This window comes from Heliangelus exortis, chromosome 8 (genome assembly GCF_036169615.1).
Source record: "Heliangelus exortis chromosome 8, bHelExo1.hap1, whole genome shotgun sequence".
Taxonomy (NCBI): Eukaryota; Metazoa; Chordata; class Aves; order Apodiformes; family Trochilidae; genus Heliangelus; species Heliangelus exortis.
In genome coordinates this window covers 7,742,280-7,764,717 of record NC_092429.1, presented here as the reverse complement: position 1 = coordinate 7,764,717, position 22,438 = coordinate 7,742,280, and the positions used below count along the sequence as shown (strand labels likewise).

General features: G+C 43.9%; 1 protein-coding gene across 1 annotated transcript in view; it reads right to left on the bottom strand.

The window, feature by feature from the left end:
• AGBL4 (AGBL carboxypeptidase 4) overlaps nucleotides 1-22,438 on the bottom strand; it is an 891,229-nt gene that overhangs the window by 6,655 nt on the left and 862,136 nt on the right. Inside the window, exon 12 of the mRNA XM_071750192.1 lies at nucleotides 6,627-6,723. Within this exon, the coding sequence (XP_071606293.1) occupies nucleotides 6,627-6,723 (97 nt within the window). The remainder of the gene's footprint in view (nucleotides 1-6,626; nucleotides 6,724-22,438) is intronic.

The following is a 22,438-nucleotide window of genomic DNA, read 5'->3' as shown; positions in this document are numbered from 1 at the left end:
GTTTTGTTACTAATTTTCTTTTTCAAGGAGCACCAGCCAGTGGGGGAGGATAAAGAAAGGGGGTTTTAGACACTTACATGAGTTTTGCACTGTTTAAAGACTCAGGGAGCCAGGGAAGAGAGTCAGAAGGCTCCAGCTGTGAGGTGACATTTCTGTGTTAGTTGATAGGATTGCACACCCCTGCAGCCCTGACCTGCCAGTAATACAAAAAAAACTTTGAAACTGTCTGGACCCCCTTATCCCTACACAAGTGACACAGCTATGGAGTACCCATGGATGAGATTCTGGTGAAATCCCTGAAAAAGGCTGTAGTCCTCCCTCCAATGGAACTGGGAAGGTGATGGAGGGTTTTGCAGCTGACTGTTTTTTCCTACCCTCATTTCATTCCTTTCTCTATGATTTGGAAGTTGTTTTATAGTATCATAGAATTATTTGGGATAGAAGACATCCTAAAGATCATCTAGTCCCAACCCCCCTGCTATGTGCAGGGACTGGACCAGGCTGCTCAAAGTCCCATCCTATCCCTCTACTTCCAGGGAGGGGGAAGCCACAGCATCCCTGAGGTTTGCTGACCTTTCTCTGGAGCAGTGCTGGAGGAAAGGGAAGAAACCATTTCCTTTGCTGTGTCTGCACAATTTAAGAGGCATTGACAGTAGTGTTTATGATACTGGCACCATTTTGGTCCCTTGGGACTTCCAGGGAGTCCCTTCACCCCCTCAGGTGAGCTGTTAACAAGTAGCCTGAAGAGGTGAAGAGTCTGTGTGTATCCTCTGTGGGCAAGGGGAATAGCCAGACTTGCAAATGTCTTTAGGATTGCTCTGGGGAATTTCTCCTTGAAGGTCCAAGTCAGTTTTATTTTGCAACAATTAAAAAATTTTAAAATGTGGAGATACTGAACTTAATCTTAGTAGCAGTAGTGGCCTCTTAAGTGGGGCTGAGATATGCAGCTGAAATCTGAGCTGCCTCATAGCCCAGGTCAGAGAACATGATGGTTATTTGGCTCTCACAGGCATTTCTTTCAGACCAGTTTGCCAACTGGGCTGTGTTTTGCTATAGTAAGACTTGCCTATGTACTGTCACCAGAGCCCAAGGAATGAATGGGTTCCTTCCATATGAGAGAAGTAACAAGAAAAAAAGAAAAGGTGCCACATTTTCCTTTCACTCAGTGTAGTCCTACTGTGTCTGGGAAGCTGTGGAGTATTTAAGACCTGAGATAATACTGAGAGAAAATCTGGTCTCGAGTACTGTTGCATTGAGAAAATTTATAACTCTTGCTAGGTCGTCCACTTTTTTTCTTTTTTCTTTTACTCCACTGAAAATGGTGGAGGAAAAGATGACAAGACAGTGATTTAATTTTGGGAGAAGTGAGCTGGGGATGGCAGCAAACAGAGCCCCTAGAGAAGGAGAAGCAGCAGCATTAACATAAAGCAGACAACAGGTAGCTTCTCCCCCAGTTCACTTCATTCTCAGCTGTCATCTCAGTCATGACCTGGTCAAAGAAAGCACTACCAGATGTAGGTAAAACCTCAAAAATCCTGAAGGCAAATCTTAAAAGTGTAGAGGAGTTCTTCTGAAAGACAGCAAGAGGTGGGCAGGGAAGAACATCCCAGACCCAGCGGGACAGAAGGACCCATACACAGCACGTGTCAGAACAAAGGAAATCCTTGGGATGGCATCAATCTGAGCCTATAAAACCCCAATCTCTGAACACAGCTCTTTAGTGTCAAGATGGGGCTCAAAACTTGAAAGCCTGAGCTGTCCCAGCAGAAGTGTGCCCATACAGAGGAAGACATTGCCCAGCTCTACCCAGCATGATGCACATGACAGTGCCCCAAGGATGATGGGGCAGTCCCATGGGCCTGCCCAGCCTGTTGGATATGCAGCTGTGAACTCATACATCATCATTAAGGCTGCAAAGTCAAGCAGCAAAAGGAGGAATTGCCAGAATAAAGGCTGTCAGAGCAATTTTAATTCAACCTCCTGGCGGATATGGCTTCTGACGTGGTTGTTAATTACCTCATCACAGCCCAGTTTTTCTTCAACAAGGCTGCTGCTTCATTCAGGGCACGACGGACAGACTGCAATTAGTGAAGGGCCAGTCAATATTTTGTTCTGTCCTTCTTTTGTTCTATGTGTGGCCCCAGGCATTATTAGCTGCATGCCATCAAATGCCTGCTTTTAGACAGAATTATTCATCTCCTTTTGGACTTTTCCCTCATGTGTATCAGTGCAGGAATAAAAGCATCCCACGGGAAGGAATTTCTCCTCCAACACCCCTCTGAGCAGAGAACCTGAGTTTTACCTACAGAAAAACATGGTGCAGATTAAAGTTGCAGAGTGCACCATCAGCAAGACCAAGGTGGAATCTTTCAGGGTACCTACACTGTGTCTGTTCAAAGCCCAGCTCCCCAAACCTTAGCCAGAGCTGTAAGAACTCAGCACTTCTGTAATTTGAACTCCAGTGTGTCCAGAAAATGAGAAACATTAAGATGGTTGTTGTCAGAGAAAAGATGTCAGTGGATTACAGGGGCAATAGCTCCTCTTCTGATGCTGTGCTGGAGCAGCATCATTCAGCCAGAGTGAAAGAGCAGAGCAACCCTGAGATGGGCCAAGGGGTGGACTTAAGGCAATGCAAGTTGGGTGGCATTTGCAAAGTTTTCAGCAGAAATTCTGTTTTCCTACCTTAACCACTCTCCTCAACAGCTGTGCTCTGCTTTCTCTTAATCTCTTACAAGTTTTTCACCTTTTAGCAAAGATTGCAGTGGAGAATATTTCCCACTTTCAGCCCAAACAATCTTCACCTTTACCCTGGCACAAGTAGAAAGAGGTGAGTGTGGAACAGAGATTCAGTCAGGGGAAGATCTCCCTGAAAGATCTCACCAGCAGCATCAAAGGGAGCCCAGCTCAAATGCTTTCCAGTGAGTGCAGGAGGTGCAGAATTTCTTGGTCACCAAGCAGCTTAAAAAAGAAAAGTCACCTTCATTGCCACCCAACAGCCCCTTTCTGCACGGGGCTCTCCTGCTCTATGCCCACTTAACCCAACCTTAGAAAGATGTCACTGGGTCAGGACCAACTTCCCTGAGCCTCTCTCTAAAGCACACCTAAGTGGCAGTGTTCTTTTCTCTGGCAGCTTCCTCAGGCAGCACAGTTACTGTTAGAATACTGTTGGCAATTCACTCCAGAAAATTCACAGCATTTTTTCAGCAAGGCTTTTAGTTCATTAGTTCACATAGGAAAATATTATAACCTTCCTGCCCTCCTCAGCTGAGTCACTGATGCTCTCCTGTCTTGCCACAAACACACATCACCTTCAAAAAGATAAATGCTTGGCATGTTGATAACAGTGGACATTATCTTTCTGAACTGGGTGTTTGTTTGGGATCAGGGGGTCTTCCCGTGATGAGGACTACAGGACACATGGAGGTTACAGCTTGAAACAAGTCCTGACCTTCTGTTGTGGGAAACACTGCATGGTCAGAGGGCTGGGCTCCTGGGGGATCAGGCTGGAGGAAGTTCAGCAAGAGGGAAGGGGCTGGAGGGGCCTGGGAGGGACTGGATGAGCTGTGGCGGGAGGCAGGGTGCATGGGAGAATAACCCATGAGATTTGTCCTGAAATTCCTTCAGTTACAAAGGGAACAGAAGCCTCTATAAGCTTTACTTCTATAGCCTGCAACTGTGAATACATCCTCTGACTGGGGAGGAGGGAAAAAGATTGCCCAGTGTGGAGTTGGGTACACCCAAGCACTTCACAGACCACTGCCCCAACATTGCATGTGAGATTCATTTCTACCAACCAACCACTCACAGACAGAACACAGAACCCTTACTGCCTCCCAAATACAACCCTAACAGCAAATACAGCCCTAACCTGGCTTTCATGGAGCCTCTTGAGAGGCCTGACTCCTGCCAGGGTGGTGGGCACAACTTCACAGCAAGGAATTAAAGTCTCCATCTACAAGTTACACTTGTCCCAGTGGCTTCTGTAGATGAGGGCAGGTGGAATTTAACCACAGGTCCTGTGCAGCTGGATTCCCTTACAGACACAGAAGCACCTTACTCTGGAAAGGTCCCTGGATTCGGGTACCAGCCTTATTTTCAACTCTCAGGACCGTCTTTCTGTGCCTCAGTTTCCTTCTCTGCAATGTAGTGATACCAAGATAAACATTTCCTCCTCTAAGATCACTCAGTCAGATGTCTTCAAGGTGTTGCAGGTTGTTGCCATTTCCAGGGTTATCTTTATAACACATTTTAGTTGCACTAATTCCCTTAAACAGAAACTGTTCTGCCTGTAGTAGGCTGGGACAAAGCAGCCAATTAGTTGTCCCTTACACGTTTATTAACTCTGCAGCTCTCTTTCAATTAGTATGTGGAATCAGGTAATGGTTTAATATATTTTCATAAACTGTGGGCACAACATGTCCTGTTTCAAGCTAATAACCATACCACATAATTAGTCCTTGATTACACAGATATTTAGTATCATTTTACATATTCCAGTCCTTTCTTAGTGCCACTGCCTAGCCAAGGCATATTTAAATCACAACCATCTCACTTCTGTTTCCCAGCAGGCTGCAAGATCTTTTTTGACAGGTTTGCAGTTAACACGACAGCTTCAAAGAACAATTTCATTTTGTCGATGTACATTTTATATATATATATACAGGCTCTCATCAAATGTCAGGTGACAAAGCCCAGGATACAAATAGAAGGCATTTCTCTACTTAGAGGGAAAAGCTAGTATTGGAAAGCTATCAGGAAATGAACAACATGAATCTTTAAGAATCTATTCCTTAAACAACTGTTGGCTTTGGGCTGAACATTTACTGTATTTAGGGTTTTACTGCAAGGTGCCACTCCCTGAACAAAAGATCCCTCACCCCGTCAGGCTCTGATGAGGGAACAAGAAAAATTTGCTCTGTGCAACCCGATTATAGATGTGTATCTTTCCCTGCTGGCATGGCTGTCTCTATAGAGATGGACATGGATGTTTGATGAGATTAAAATGCTTCAGTTACCACTGTCAGTGGTTCTTTAATTTAAAATGAAGAAAGCAAACAAACATTCCTTTTGATGAGGTAACCGAGTGATGCTACGGAAAAGCACTTTGCTGTCAGGTGGTAATTAGGTTCAGTAATAGTCGTGGGCTTTTAGCCTTGGAGGCTGCAGCCCCTGGGAGTCTGAGAGGAATGATACATTCAATTTCCGGAGGAGAGGAAGATGCTGGATGCTTTTCTCTGCTAACCCTGCAGGTCTCTGCAGATAAGACATTGAGAACTGCAGAGCTGACAATCCTCCTTGAGCCAGCCTAAACTGTTGTGTCAAGATCACGAACAGAGAAAGGGAGATGGGCTCCAAGCAGGGCATTTAAACACCTAAAGCAGTCAGGCTGGCTCTGACCAAATATATAAGGAACTGCCAGAATGGCTGCAGCAAAAGGATTTTTAAAGGCTGCAGAAAAAGCTCCTGCAATTGCTCTACAGTCTGGGCTGATATTTGTAACATCCATCTTACACATCACTGCAGAATCTTCAATAAGAGTGTTCCTTTGCAAACAAGCAACTGTTCCCACAGGTACTTTTTTAGAAGGAAAAAAAAAGTCGGGGAAGCAGGGAGTGAATTTCAAGGCTTAGCTGCCTCCCCTGGCCAACTTGGAATCAGCTTTTTCACCACAAATGATAAATTACATTTGGTTGTGGCATTCAATACTTGAAGCCCGAATGAAACATTCCAAGTGGAAATTTTGAGTTTGTAGATATTAGTGTTCTTTCCTCAGAACAGAAGCAAACTCTGGGTATGGTGTTTGCCATGAAATAAGAACTCATGGTTCCTGTTCTCCTCCCTTCCTCACATTATTTTGCAGCTTCACCAGTTCAAGCAATGATGGTTCTTAACAAATAGGTCAGTGGTATCTCCCCTGCTCCTCACCCAAGCTCAGAGACACTGAGAGGACACCAGAGAGAGCCAGCAGCACTGCAGGGATCAGAGCTTGGCCATTTCAGACCCTGTGCTCACACATTTGTGCATTGCTCACTAGTGCTTTATTTCATTTCATAAAAACTTTCTTTTGGACAAACATCTACTAAGCTGGTTGCACAGCTCGTGTAAGGACTCATGGTGAGGGGGAAACCCCAGGTAAAGGGTCCTGTTCAGACTGGGAGAAGGAACCCCCCATCTGGCTGCCAGCATTGCAGCAGGTCCAAGGCAAGATGGAAAGCTCTGCCTTTAGCATGCACAGACCTGCCAGTTATTTCTTAAAGCACTGAAAAAGTTTTCACTTCCAGAATTAAAACTTTTTCAGAATAAAGCGGGTCTGCTTCTCCTCTCACTCACAGGAGATAAATGAAGGGTAAGCCCATTAAAGATACTGGTGTGAGATTGGTGTAGAGCAGACAGAATTCAGGAAAGATATCGATATCTCCAAAATCCCCTGAATATTTTTTCAGTCATAAACCTGGTATCTTTCCTGATCATAAATGCTTTATTTCCGAATGGAATTTCAATAAAATAAGCACAGTTAGACCAGCATGCTTATTATAAAGCCATAATGCACTAGCACTGGAATTTAGTTATGAAAAGTATTTAAAAAGCAGCCCTGCTAAAGCAAGAGAAATTGCTTTCTGACCTACCGAGTTTTAGGAGTAGATCCTGGTGGTCTCTCCACCAAGGAGTTTAGCCTGTAGTAATCCAAGAATGTCCTGGCCACATTTCTTCCAAGCTTCATATCTGTGAGTTTTTAATTAAGGAGCATTTTTCTGAAATAATTAAAAATAATATTAAAAAAAGCAAAGCGTAAAGGTAAATTACTGCTATTTGATGCATGAGCAAGTTTTACATTAACCATCCCACAGTGCTTAGACTTCAGGCAAAATGACTTACACAAACAGATAAAGTGGGGGTCATCTTGTTTGCTTCATGTTTTCACAGGCAGGTGATGCATAAAACCACAGACAGGAGGAAACAATCTCCTTTTCTCCCCGTGCTTAGCTGCAGATTCCTGTGGCAGTCATCAAGTAATACACTAGACCAAAGGGGCCTTCCAATTTCCATGTTCAGGGAAAATAATTACTTAAAAATGGTTGGATACAGGCAGCATTTCTGTGCTGGTATCTAGGAAACGAGGTCAAAAATGTCATGGTATGAACCAGCCATAGACCAGTCAAGGTATGGATTAAGGCTGTAGCTTCTAAACCTTTAGCACTGACCTCCACACTACGGGAGAATATGCTGTTCATTAATTGTGTCATATTCAGAAGGTGAAATGGTGCTTTTAGCACTGAACTGGAAGGGTAGTAGATTTCCCTAAGGAGGTCAAAAGTAATTCTGGGGGCTCTTCTCTCCTCACCAGCCATGATTCCTCCTTCAGCTAAGCCCAAGCCAAGCAAACACCAGACAAGTGCTGCACACCATTACTTACCTTCCCTGGCAGACACCTCACAGAAATAGGAACCAGACTTTCCTGAAGACTCAGTTGCCTAAAAAGAAGCCGAATAACCTGAAAATGTATTGAAAAACAATATCCTAGGTAACATCTCCATGGGGTGGATCTCCTACTCATGGAAAATGCCAGCACTAGGTCTGGCTGTTACAGAGCAGCACCTGCTTGTCATCTACAGGGTGATGTTCAACTGGGAGAAATGCAGTTGATGCTATTATCCACAGCTGTATTATGAGGACTGAGGACTCCTTTATTTGCCTATCTTGAACTGAGGCCTATCCACACTTTAATAACTAGACACTTCTCCAGGGCACTGCCACAAAGGGTCATTATAATGGCTATTTCATGAGTGATGCAGTAGTTGGGGTGGGTATATAACCTGAGGAAATCTAAACCCGCCTCTGCATCTGACATCCAGCACTCCAGGAAAATAAAACCTTGGTGGGGTTGTTTTGTGTGCATGCGTGTGTGTGTTCTGCTTTATCATTAGTTATCTGCTGATGTATCCATTACAGGAAAATTCCAGAAGTGCAGTGTCCCAGGGGCTTCCAGCAGTGCCTGTGAAGATGCTAGCTTCTAAATGAAGCTTTTATTACCCACCCACTTACATTAGACACATCAAAACAAGTGAGCATGAGACATCAGGTTCAGGCATCACTGCGAGATCTCTGTTTATCATTTATTTGTTTATTTATTTAAAAGGGAGGTAGAATTGATATGACTCAGTCTCTAGCTCCACTTCTGCAAAAATCCAGCCACCAGCTCTGCTAGCACTGATCTGGTGACAGAGGATGACTCCTGACACTGATTTTCTCTCCAGCAATTTGCTTGCACTCTTCCAGTCCCCACTGCCGTGTCTGGAGGTGGTTATATGGACCTAATCCCTTCAAGGTCTACCCTGATATGCTCACTGCCATCCTAATACCATATGTGCCTCGGGTGTCTGAATTCTTCTGCCCAACATTAGAGCAGAGGCTGAACAGCTGGTGTTCCAGGCTGCTGTCTGCATGGACAGCAAGAGTTGGTTGTGTGAAACGGCACCGGCTGCTGCGGTACCCGGGGAGCCTCCCTGCAGCCGGCCAGCACTGATGGACCAGACCAACCCTACGTGCACAAAAGTGCAGAAAGCTGGAAACAGCTTCAAGTTGATCAGTTCCAGGGAGGGCAGTGTTGCTCTGAAAGTGTTTTGTGGCTCTTACTGGAATCTGGGGATGGCTGAGGGCAGTTTGGTTTCTGCAGATGTGAACTCAAAGCAGAGGCAAAGATTAAGAGTTCAAAGTAGCCTTGAGAAAGTGAGAAAGAAGGGGAGAGGGCTGTCAAGTGTTTAAGGGATTGAGAAGACTAACATGGCTTGATCTTGTAGTTTCTTTCATTTACTCAGCACTTTAAAGACATAAGTGGTAATTGGACTCAGTAAAGTCTCTAGGACATTCTGTCAGTGCCAATCTCAAAAGGCTCCTCTGCCAGAAGTGGCCCTGCTGCCCTTTTCTTTGTCTCTCCACATTGCTTTTGTTTGCACAGTGGGAAACACCTGACCTGCTTGTCCTGGGGGAGGAAGCCCTTAGAGGAGGGTGGGTGCAGCCAAGGAAGTGGCTACACGAGCTCCGACGTGGTGCCTTACAACTCTGCTTTAACCCTGACCTGGAAAAATCTACTTCTACCTGCTGAATGTAGATCTTAGGAACAGCTTGCTGAAGGTGAGGATAGTGGAATAACCTGCCTTAGCACATCTGGAAATCTTCAGACTAGAGGTCTTCAAGAACACGGCAAACCCGCAGCAGAAAAGAATGGTTTAGGTCTAACTGGTCCTGCATCAAATTTGGAAAAGGAAGTATAAAAGAGCCTCTAGTGGCCCTTCACCCTGATTTTCTACAATTCTTAATATGCAGATAATCTTAAGATACAGCCCATTCAGACCTCCTGTTTTCTAGAATTACCAGGAAAGGCAAAGGAATTTTGCAGAGCATGGGGACACAGGTAGACAGATACTGTGAAGAAGCTGGAAACACAAACCTGTGCCACGTGCAGCCACTGAAAAGTCACAAAATGGGAACAACAGGCAGTCAGCACTGATGGAAAGAGACTCAAACCAGCATGGGATAAAAAATGTGCATGTTCTAATATAGTCTCTCAAACCATCCTACCCCCACTGCTCTGCCTGCTGCCACTGCAAGGATGAGCGGTTTCTGTCAGGGAAATCAGGCACCTGACACATAAAAACAGAAACAGCAGTAACTCTCTCTTCTCTCCCTGTGACTGCCCAGCCTGGGCAAGAAATGGCCTGAGTCACGCAGCAGACTCCAGCAGCATGTGTGTGCAGAACTGATGGAGAAAAACAAATCAAAGCCATAACATTTGCACTGATTTCAGGTGCACAAGAGACCCGGACTCCACTTTGGCCTACAATCTATCATGAGCACATACATAACTGCAAGTAGAACAAGAACCCACTTTTGCTGGGTGGTTTGGTTCTTTTTTTTCTAACCAGCCTCCCTTCTGCAATCACACACATTGTGCTTTTGCTCACAGGAGTGCCCTACCTAGCTTGAACCACACTAAACAAGGCCATTTCCCAGCTATTCCCATCCCAGGACCTCAGCTCTTGTAAGACAATAGAAATACATTTAGAAGAGTCACAGTGAAAACATCAAAAGGTGAATTTTCACCTTCACTTGTCTGCCAGCAATTCCCTTTCTTTTTTTTCCTTCCTTCATAGACTCACTGTTCCTCCATTCTCCCTATTTCTACCTGGAATGAGAAACCAGGATGCCCAAAGCCACCCCTGGAATATTGGGTCTCACATGCTGACTCTTTGAATGGCACGAGCAATTTGGGGGGAGATTTCAGAGCAGTCTGTTTATGCACAACTCTGCCAAATTTCACAGATGTTATCAAGTTCAAGAATCATGTGGGGCTCTGCAAAATCCCCTGTATCTGTGATCCCTACAAAGCCTCACACCAAAGCTTCCAGCCCTGACAAGAAAAGAGGACAGGGTAGGGAATCTCACACCCCACTACCAGTTTTCAACTGAGAAGATTCATCAGTCCTATTGTGAACAATCTGCTTATGCTGAAGCCTCTAGAAGCACACACACAGCCTTGTTGTGTCTGTGCATGGAGGCAATAAAAATCTCAATTTGGAAACCAGTTAGCAGTACAAGTCATTTGGGGAGGTACTAAATGTTGCTGCTTTAATAGCTCACTGATCATTTAATAATGTCACTGCTGCAGAGCATGGTGGCACCATTCGCTTGCTTTTGTTTTGCTTTTTGAAATTCAGGGTCATTTCACTTTCAAGTAAGTGGATTATCTCTCTTTCTCCCTCTTGCCAGACACTGCAAACTGCTTTAAATAATTAGGAAAAGAATGGCTCCTTCAAGTTCACCATCTCATTTTCATAAGGTCCAGTGTCATTGCTTTGGAAAAGGAAGAAAAGCTGTGGTGGTGGTAAGGATTTGACAAGGGCAAAACAGTTAGCAGCCCCCACTCATCTTTGATAAGTCCTGTGGGGTCTCTGCCAAGCAGATTGGATCTCTGTTTTTATGCCTCATCTAGAGGATGGCACCTCCATCAATTTGAAACACTGCACTGGGTTATTAGCTTATGGAATTAGTCCAAGTTTAGTCCTAAGCAGGATTTGAAATCGTGACTATTCTATGCAGAGGCACCACTGACCAGACCCACTCAAGTCTTTTGTTTCAGACAAAGCTTTAAGTTATCCTAAAGCCAGACAAAGGCAAAGAAAAAGGGAAAGGAGAGAGGGGAAAGAAAATGAGACACAAAGAGAAAGATGAATCTTTTTAATAGCTCAAATTAAAAACCAGAAGCAGGTCTTTGTCTGACAAAACTGAATTCTACAGCAAATCTCAGTCCTCTGCAACAAAAATCCTGTTATTTATGAAAAGAGGGTTATTTTCTGTGGGAGAGTCCCAGATGACTGTGGCCAGCTAGCATACTGTCAGCTTCATACAATCTCCAGAGAAATATGGATTAGCTTTTCTCAGAGGTTTATAACAGCTTCCATCAATGGATCACGCTCCTTCCTGTCTCAAAAAAGAGCCCTAATGGAAAATGGCATTACATGGCTTCAAATCACCATGTTATATTGTGCCCAGCCAGATCAGGACTAGTTCTCTATTTTAGCAGAGGTATTTTCACCACTTACTTGTTTTGTTTCACAAGACTGACACTATTCTCTAATAAGAGATGCTGCCCACATTGCAACTCATTGGGGGCCCCACTTCAAGTGAAGTGTAATTGGGATAATACAGAGACTTGGCAGCTGTGCAGGACTGAGGGGTTATTTCTGGCTTTTCACTATCATTTAACATGGTGCAAATCTGATGCACCCTTCCCCAAGGCTGTCACTGCAGCAAAACAAGGTTCACAGTGTCTTACAATATCCAGTTACAGATTTGAAAATCATTATCACTTCCTAAAAGGGAATGTGGGGAAGGGATAGGACGTACCATGCCCTCCCTACTGACTTTCCAGAGAGCAGGACCTGGCCAGGCAAGCATTAAACTTCAGGCTGTTGGTTTTGCAGGGCTGCAAGGTGGGTGTTGGGAATGCTTTCTGGGGACAGGTTGCCACTCCCAAGGAGAACAAACCTTTTCATAGCTCCAGTGTAAGAACCAGGCTTAATGTGGGAGTTCCTGGTGTCAGCCTCTCATAGTACCCAGCAGCTCAAGCTAGAGACCATGCAGCCTTAAAATCTATAAATGCCCTGAACACAGCCAGTCTGGAAATAGCAAAGGGACTTTCTCCCCACTGAGGGTATTTCCATTCCCTACAGCCTCACTTCCTCATCCCAGAAGAGACGGATGCTTTTGGAGGAGAAACATAACAGCAATGACAAGTCTTCATTTTTATTCCTCTTGTGTGTTATCAGGGAAGGAACAGGGCGGAAAAGATCCCTGACTGACTATTTCAGGCTTTCAGGCCTTTTTCCTGAAATGCTTGATTGTGGTGGAAGAAATTACGAAGATGGCAGTTGTGTGCTCTTCTCCCTGAATAATCAGAGGCCTGTAATTTTCTCTCCTTGTCTGAAAAAGGAGGTTGGAGAACAGACACCTTGGAGAGGACTGTTTCATCTCTGCCAGGGGGACTGTGTTGCAAGGACCACGCTGTATTTCCCATGAACTCATTTCAATATCAGCTGTCACTTCTGTCCTTCTCATGAACTAAACTGCAACAGGCAGTTCCCAGCTAACACTGGAATGTGAGAGGAAGAGGGATCATGAAACAAAGAGAGAGAAAAGGCAAGAAACAGGAGGTGCTGCATAGCAGCCAGTGCCAGGATGGAGCCAAATGCTCCCAACCCTGCTGGGGGCTGCCATCAAACGGTGGAAGAGACTCAAGGGGAGCAGAGGGGAGTGTGGTAGAGCATCTCCATACTCCAACTCTCCCTCTGCAACAGGAGCCACCCAACCAAACACATTTTGTTCCTGATGAAAGCCTCTGTGCAATACTGAGCAGCAGAGCTGCTACCACTTGTGACCATGAGAAGGAGCACCTAGTTCCACATGGGATTCAAGACACATGGACAGGGAAAGAAAAATCAGGCTATCAAGAGCAAGCACAGAAACAGAGGAGCACAATGTCTCAGGCACCATCAAAGTCACACAGGAAACACAACAGGGCCACCTGCCCATTTTTGCCACATCCCATTTACCAGCACTAGGAGCAAGTTTTTGCAGGGACACCTTTGACTGCTGTGCCATTATCCTAATGCAACCTTCACATTCCGTGTGAGTTACATTTTATCCATTTTATGGTCCCTCTGCACCAGTGGGAGATGGAAATGGGCCCTCCTATAAATAAATAGTAATCTGGCCTAAACTATAAAATGACCAAGGAAAATGGTTTATTTAATATCTCGGCAGTGCTGACTCCTGATGAGGTTACCTAAGGGACAGAGGTCAGAAGCAAGCTCACAGCTGAAAAATAAAAATGCAGAAAGGATGAATTTCAGCACCAGTGTATTTTAATTCATGAAAATATTGCATCAGCATTGCTCTTTGTGCTGGTATACTATAAAATTTATATGTTTAAAACCTGATTATGACAGCTGCATTTAATCATCCCAAAATTTATTTGGGCTTGTATTTACCAGTCTTGTATTAATGTCTGAGAGATCTTTAGTGAGAGTATTGGAAAAACACCAGGGTGAGTCTCTTCCTGTGATTTTAACGTTTCTGATCTTTGCTGTTGTTTAATTCTGGTCACTGGCCAAATCTGGGAAGGAGCCCTTGTGGATTAGCTGACCTCAGCTCTTTACACAGTCAATGGAAATTACAGAGCTGATTCTCTCTGATATACCAAAAAGGGATGAGGAGAGGGGAAGCAATTTCTAAGTGAAAATCCAGCACTCACAATCCTCCTGTCACTGACGAATGTTCTGGAATGCCCAAGGGAAGAACAGCACGAAAACTTCTGGCTTAACTTTTTGTTTCCGCTTTTGTTGGAAATGCGAGAACAGTTAAAATTCTAATTAAAACCCCCCAAAACACACTGGAAAACCATGAGCTGAACTTTTGGAGGATTCTCTTGGTCCTTGACATCTCAGCCCAGAAGCAGGGTGCCAACCATTGCTCCATGTCTGGCAGTTCCCATCAGACATTCCCCTCACAGCTTTGTGCGTAACATTCGCCACCACCTTAACAAAATCGGTTTCAAGATAAATGGTAGAAAGAATGTTTCAACACATCACAGTGTGGATAAACCATTTTTCATCTCTAAATTGCTGAACGCTCAGGAGTTGTATAAATCATAACTAGGCATCAGTAGTCTGTTGCATGCTGCATTTTCCCTCTTCAGCTGCAGCTTGCATTCTAAGACAGGGCATAGTCAATAGATTGGACAAGAGCAATCCAAAAAAGAAGAAATTAAAAAATATAATTAAATAAGAAATAAGAGGTATTAAGAAATATGAGGGTTGTGTTTCCTTGAGGCATAAATAACTGGTTTTACCAAGTTTTGAATAGAGGAAAGATAAAGAGAATTGCAGAATGCTTGGTAATTGCAAGATCTACAATCGTTTTGGGGGACCTTTCTTCCTTGGATGGGATAACCCAAGCTCTTCTATGTCCAAGTGCAACTATTTGCACCTGGGAGCATGGACACTTTCTCCCCAGTGTCTGAGCAGATGGAGAGAATGTTCTGGAACCTACCTCAGATCACCCAGCTGAAAAAGAACTTTGTCCAGTGGTTATTAGATGGTTTTCAGTCAAAATGCCTCATCTAAAGGATTTGCTCAAAGATCCACTGGATTTATTCTGCCTTCAGTCAGTCTTTGATAAGTCCCTTCAAGACAAGGCAAGATCTGTATTTGTAGTGGGCAAAATAGAGGGAAGAGACAACTTATCCTCAGGAACTGGCTTAGCTTCTGTCTCAGACTGTCCTGGAAGGAAAAAGGAACATAGCTTCAGAGACTGTACCTTTAAAAACACTTGCAGTCTCCAAGTAATAGTCATGCTTCAGTGTGTTCAACATTTCAGCTGAGCTCAGTACAAAGTGCAGTGATTTAAAGCTGGGAGATCAGGCAGGAATCAGCAAATTCAGAATTATTTATTTCTTTAGAGTACAAAGTCTGGCTACAGATTATTTACTGCAAATGGGTCTGTTTGGGGGAGGAGAGGAAGGTGAGAGGGTAGAGAAGGGGCAAATTGATTGATGGCAATTTTTCAATTAAAACAAGCAGTTTTTAAAGAGAGATTTAAGGTTTTAGTGAAAAGTGGGAAATATTTCTAGTCTGGAGCCCTGCTAAGTGCAGATCACAGAGATAAGGATGGGGGGGAGAGAAGAAAAGAAAATTTAACTCTGTGGGAAAGGGAAGGGAAGGGGAAAAAAAAAAAAGAAAAAAAAAAAAAAGAAAACAAAAATCATTATCTTTGTTTCTTTGGCTACATTAATGTATTTCTCTTCCTGAGTTATCTCCAGTATCTGCAAGTATTGATTCAGAATAAGGCACTGTGGTGTAGGCTGCAGGCAACAGAAAGCTCTGCTGGGAGTGGCACATTTCCAGGGCTGTCAGAGCACAGAACACAAGATCTGGGAACTGGTTTTGCAATGGGAATTATGCCTGGACAAACCAGGCAAAGACCAGGCTGGGCTGGGGGACCAGAGCAGATCCAGATCAAGGAATGTATCAACAATGAAGGTGTCTTTGGGTCCTTTCCTTGGGACTGAGTGGTTCTGAAGAGGAAAACCAGGTAAATGAAGTAAAATGAAAAGGAAGGGGCATCAGATCCCAAATGCCAGGACCTCATTTCTGCCTGCATTGCTGCCTTAGACTCAAGGGATGATGCCACACTTTATCTCAGGCTACCTGCTGTACTGGGGTTTTCTCCCCAAAGCAGGGAACACATAGGAACTGGGCCAAAGTTCTCTTCCTATCAGCTGGACACGCCTCATCTCTAGGTGGTCATCCCAGAATGGTGCTGGTAAATGGGAAGAAGAGAATTAGAGCTGCTACTAGCAGGAGGAGAAACTAATTCTATTTTTGTCTTTGCAGGGAAGGAGTAAAATATTCCAATAACCTCCTCAATTAATTGCATCTTTGCTATTATAATTCCCATTCCCCGATAAATGTAGCTTTTTCTAAAACCTTTGATTTTTCCTTTGTGCTTTAAATTCAAGCTGGAATGCAGTGATAAGGCACTACACATATATGTATATATTTAATCTCCACAAACACACACACAAATATAGTTATATATAGACTCTGCCACAAATAACATCCCCCTGACTGCTGTCACAAAGCCCTTACTAAAAAGCCACTCACCCAAGCTGGCTTGTTTTCCTCCATCATGTCCCCTGGGGAAAGGCTGCTGGCTGCTGTGTTGGGATAAAGATGTTGGAAAGGTCTGCAGTTCCCCCCTTCTCCACCTCCTGTCTCTCCCCCTCATTTTTTTGATGGGGTGAGAATAAACCATTGCCAAACTTCAGCTTGACCAATTCCTCTCACTGAAACTACAGCCAACTTTGCTGAAGTGGCTGGAAATACAATGCTGTGCAGTCAGCAGAGGAGTGGCCCTTGACTTATAAAAGGGGCATCTCAAAGGAAGGGCTTGTGAGGGGGTTCAGAATTAACTGGTGGGTCTGCTTTAGAGTCACTTCTTTCCCTGGTGAAAAGGGGTTTCAGAACAAGATGCTTGTGACCATAATTTCACCAGCAACCTCTGGAGTCTGTGAGAGACGTAAGCAGCAACTTTGCATCTCTGTTTTCCAGAGGGTCACTTAGAGCTGTAAAAATCACTTCCCCTTGAAACTCTCCTTATAGTGGTGAGGCTTGGCTGCTGCAGTGCTGCCTGCTCTGGCACAGAGCCTATGCAACAAAATGAGAGGCTGCTCATAGCAGATAAAGATAACATGGTATAGAAGGCTGTTTCTTTGGGTTTTTTGGGTTGGATTTGTCTTGTAAATTCAGTTCTTTCCTGTCTTTTTTTCCTATTAAGCTTTCCTATTTTTGAGGCCACATCTGGTTTGGCTATTGGCGTAGTCTCACTGGCTGCTTGTGTTACCTACCTCTTATCTCCACATTACTAAGAAGAAATAATTCTATGAGTCCTATTTGCCTGTCTCTATTCACAATATTGTTCCAAGATAGTTCCTACAGAATTCTTACTTATTCACAGCTCAGGTGACACAGCAGCACCAACCTCTGCATGACCTGGAGAGAGAGAGAGAGATCCTCCTCCTCAGGGCCACTTCTGACACCGGTGTTCACATTGAATCAGTAGGGAAAATTCACCCACGGGTGCCAAAGAATGTTTGCTGCAGCTGTCAACCCTGATGCTGAGAATCTCTTCACTGAGCAAACAATCTCTGGTCACTGCAAAGCCTGATGGCCAAGCTCCCAGCTGCATCCCAGGCTCTTGTGAGAAGCAGCATTTGGCTGTGGAATCACAAAGCTAAGTTCTGGAGCTGGTTTAGTTTCAGCTTAATTGTCTGGGGACTTAAAGGGCTTTGGAAAGGATGACCAGAAGTCCAGAAAGCCTGAAGAGGAAAAAAAATGAAGATTTGTGGACTTTGGATCACGGAAGAGTGAGGAGAAAGAGAATGTGCAAACAAATAAATACTGTTGTAGAACAGATAAACTTTTTTGCACCTGCTGGTGATGGGATAAGAAACAAATGGCTTTAATTTACAATAAAACAGATTGGGATTAGATTCTGAGGGAAGATTTCCAGCAATAAGACTAGTGAAGCACTAGAAAAACATCTTCTGGGGAAGCTGTGGTATCCCCATCATAAAACAGAATTAGGAGAAAGGAAAGCAGAACTGATACTGCTTGAGGAAAGAGAGGTGGGCAAATGTTGCCCCTGTAACTCAGTTCCTTAAGTTCAGATCTTGTTGTACAGCAGCACTATCCACTGGAGATTTTCAAAAGGCAGCTATGACAAGTCACTGCTCCTTTTGCATTGACAGGAAGAAGAGTATGGGGCACAAATTCACCCCACGAGCCCCAGAAGACCAGTATAACCATCTCACCACTCACCACTGGGGCCTGCATTTGAAAACACAGCCCCTCCTTAAATGCACTGTGTGCTACTGTCTTCAGCTGGGTTGCATCCCAAGTCCCCTTCCCCACATTCCTCTCCTCCTTTCTTCTGAATTCAAACCCTGTTCTTCTTTAAAACCCTCTCTGCCTTTCGCTGCTAATTAAAATATTGGTTGCACTCTAGCTTGCTTTTCCAAGAGGTCTGGACAGCATTGCAAGCAGTTCAGACAAATAAACAACCAACCAAACAGAATCCATTAGGAACTGCCACTGCTGACTGTCGCCCTTTCACATACATCACGTTGAAAAGGTTAATGCTTCCCAAAAGGGGTGGAAGAGACGGGTGGAAGGGAAGAGCAGGAGGGATCCAATCCTGGGAGGACCAGATGTCAAAGATTCTCAATACAGCACAGAATGGGCTCCCCCGTGAGTCAGTCAATTGCCCATCCCTTGGCAAAGCTTCCCTTGGAGGGATCTATAATTTATTAGAGAAGGTGGAGTGCTGAATAAATCGTGCATAGAGATGAAGCAGTGATGATCACTAACTCAAATCCCTAGGAGCTTGGCATTTTCAATCTTTAGCTCCCATTTGTGTCCCCCTGGTCCCTGCTAAGTGAGCAAGCCAAAGAGCTGAATATTGACAAAACATAACGAGCTCATTGAGATCTAAGCATTGCAATTAGCAGGGTGGAATGGAGCAGAGGGGCTGGGAGGCAGACTGTAATTATTTATAATGTTGATAATCACTTACATGTAGTTAAAAATATAAATACATCCCAATGCTTGATAGCATTAACTACTCTTCAATTAGCTCTGTGCCCAATAAGTAAGTGATCCCCACATACTTACAGGAGAAAGGCTAAAGGCCTTTGTCTTTTGCCTGTACTCCCCAGAAACTACAAACTGATGATGTAGGTGGGTGGAAGAAGAGTATTTAAAGGAGATGCTATCATGATAGCTCCTATCAGTAGCTAATGTTGCTAATGGAGTTGTGGAGGGCAGCTTAGACAAGTGGCTCAAGTTCACCTAATGGTAGGCCACCCTCTGCCATAATTTTTCATAAATTTCATGAACCCCATCTTTTGGATAACCCTACAGGTTCTCACTGAGATGACCAGAATATGATTAAGTCCAGGGAAACCAGCACAGAGAGCCCCACCAGAGATGAGGAGTGTGTGACAGGGTAGCATCTCTATGGTGAAGTCACAAAAGTAACCATGGTGCATTACAGTGCTACTTGGACTCTCCTTAGAAGCAGTCAAACTAAAGCATCCTGTGTCTCTGCACAGCTCACCTCATGCTGTTTCTCCCGTGCTGAAATCAGCTTGTTTAAAAACAGCTTGAGTACTTCTGTGCTACAGATATTTCCCTGCTCCTGAAGATTTTGGCCAAGGCAACTCTTCCACAAAGTCATCGAGTCTGGATGACTTCAGAAATGGACAATCAGATCACTTTTCTTTCTTGCAATATCCCATCTCTTTGTGGATATTGAATCAAAATCTCTCACAAAAAATGTAAGAGGTGTTACACAAGAATTGGTCCAAATACACTCATGTTTTACCAGCCAGAGGGAAGGGAGAAAAAGCAATGGAAAGTAGTAACTCTGAGCAGATGCAAGGTCTCAGGGAAGATTATGTACTTGAGAACTGATCTGAAGATCAAAAGCACACCTCCACCTGAACAGTAAGCAGAAGTGACCCTTATCATCTACAGTGCATTCCATTGGCATAAAAGGAAAGCATAAGTCAAGTTTTAATGGAAAAACAGATAAGAGTGAAACCATAAGGGAGGGGGAGATTACTGTACATCAAAAAGAAAGACATTTTGGTGTGGGGGAAAAGATAAAACCCCAATCTGCCTCTACCACTGATTTTCTTCTAGGTGGAAGGAGCATTTAACACACTGAGGTTAAACTTGGACCCTTCTCAGTGCAGATGTAAAGCACTGGAGAAATGGTCACCAGAGCTGAGATGGGGAGCTTAATGAAAACATGGAAAATGTGGAAAGAAAAGGGGAAAAAAAAAAAGTAGGGAGAACAGAAGCAGACTTTATTGCAGTTGAACAAGCTCTGCAAAAACACAGGCAGTGTTCAGTGAAACTGAAAGAGAAAAAAAGCAAAACCAGAGCAAATGGACATTGTTCAAAGATAATTGAATGTATGTCCAAGTGCCTGCATTTGCCAGCTAGCAATAAATACACTGCCTGCAAAAGCCAGCCAGGGTGGGCAAAAGGAGGACATGCAAAAAGTAACCAAGGGGAAGAAAGAACCATATGCAAGTGGGGCTGCAGTGCTGCAGGGTATAGGAAGAGGAGAGGAGGGATGGGCAAGTTAGAGAATGTAGCTATGGGACTGGAAATGAGGCAGAACTATGTATCTTGAACTGCATTCAAACAGGGCCCTGGGGCCCATCTCCAGCATGCTGGAAACCTGAAGGAAAGGCAGCTGGACCACGCTGCAAGGGCCTGGCAGTGGTTGGGAGAGTTGTTGTGTTTGGGACTGCGTTCTGGTAGAATAACCATTTAGTTTAGAAAGAAGGTGTGGGAAATTTGTTCTTGCTCTATGTATGACTTTTCAGGGATTGTAGCAGCTAATGGAGAAATACAGCTGAGCAATTGTAGCAGACAAAGAGCAGAGAAAGCAGAAAGGACAGGAAATTTCTGTCCTGTTTAGGAAAACCCACAGAGAATGGGAATAAAGAATTCTTTCACAAGAAATACCAAACCAGGTCAGACCAAACCTAACTTACTCCAACAGGCTGTCACCAGCCACTGCTCAGAAGAAGAATATAAGATAGAATTCAAGTGAAGGAACCCTTCTGGTATGAGGAGCTGCAGCACTGCTGCCTCAGCAAGGGGCTGTCCCTAAGCTAAGCAGATCAGTAAAGTGCCCCATTTAGCTTGGGCACAAGAATGGACAAACATGGCTCAGCCATTTTCAGGACCAATTTCCCTTTTCCCTTGCCAGGAAAGACTACTGAGAACCAAAGGGAACACCACACAGGCACAACCTTCAAGTACTGGGCCAGGAATCAACATTTGATGCAGGACTTTCTTTTAAGCAGGTTTCCCAAATGCAAAAATTAATGCAGAATTTAAGGCATAAAGAGCTGATCACAACACCAATAAAACAACACCAACCACTGGTAAAAACCTTTCATAGGCTGCCAGATTTCTCCATTTGTAGGTTAAAAACAAGGTGCAAAAGGAAATGTGATGTTTCCAACCTCCCCTAAGGAAATGCAGCAGAAGAAATGTGAAAAGGAACAATTTCCCCACTTGGTCCACAAGAGCATACCTGTCCTTGGTCAAAAGCTGATTTGTACATGAGAGAAGACAGCCTGGGCACATTATCTGCTGAGAAAGCCAAGGAGGACACAGCATCAAAAATACTTCCACTAAGATTTTCTAGAAAAAAAATAAATCCCTTTGCTCCAGCTACTTCTGTGCTTGCTGTACATTGCCTTTCTCATCATTTGCAGAAAATAAGTGATCTGCTGGCTCACCTCTCACAACCACAACGTGATGCCTCACCCACGTTCAGCCAATGCACAAGGAAAGAAACCCACGGGAGATGGGAGCCCACTTGAAGCAGACAGTCTGTCAAAACGTAGCTGCCATGAAGAAGGGTTTGCAATTGAACAGCCACCCAAGAACTGCTTGGCAAAGTCATTTTGAGCTGCTGTAGCTGAGAAAATGTGGGTCTGTTTACAGATCATTTGTCAGGCAGAAGAGTTTGCCAGACTAGTCAGACAAGGCAAAAGCTGTCAGGGCAGCCACACCGTGTCCTGTTGCTGAAAGGGCACAATAGCTGAGACTTGGCCTTTATTATGGCCTCAACATTTTTGCTTTTCCAGAAACATTTGAGCTGGTTGCAATTTTTGGGATTTAAAAAATATATTCTATTTTTAATATAAAAAGAATCTTAAGTGCTTTCTATTTTTCAAATAGGGTCTTTTCTGAAAAGAGCATGTATTAATAACAACTACTATTTAAATATGGAAAGAAAATTAAAAATTAGCTCTTCCCAATCTTGTAACATTGAAACAACCTCAGTATTTCATTGTTTTCATTGCTACAATTTATTTTTTTTTCGACCAGATCAACTCTAATCAGTTCTGACTGAAGCATCTGCTTTAGCAACACCTGACCTACAAGCCAGGGAAACCAACAGAGAGACTCCTACTTATTTTAGTATCCTCTGGAGAAGTTTCATGTTGTATTATCCAGTAAGTCCAGTCAAAAACCTACAGCACAAGGGTGAAAGTAATTCCAGAAAGGAGTCAAGAGATTCTGGCAAGCAAAATCTGAAGGCAGGAGTTTAGATCAACACCCTTTCACTTGCCTGGGACTCTTGCAGTAACATGACATTAGATCAATTTATGACAGAAGGAACCAACTCAGCCAAGCCCACAGTGGCTCCACAGCCCTCCTGTTCCTGTCCCAAGAGCCTGGTTCATTTATTGCACTGGTTTTCATGCATGCTAAAATCCCTTTTGTTC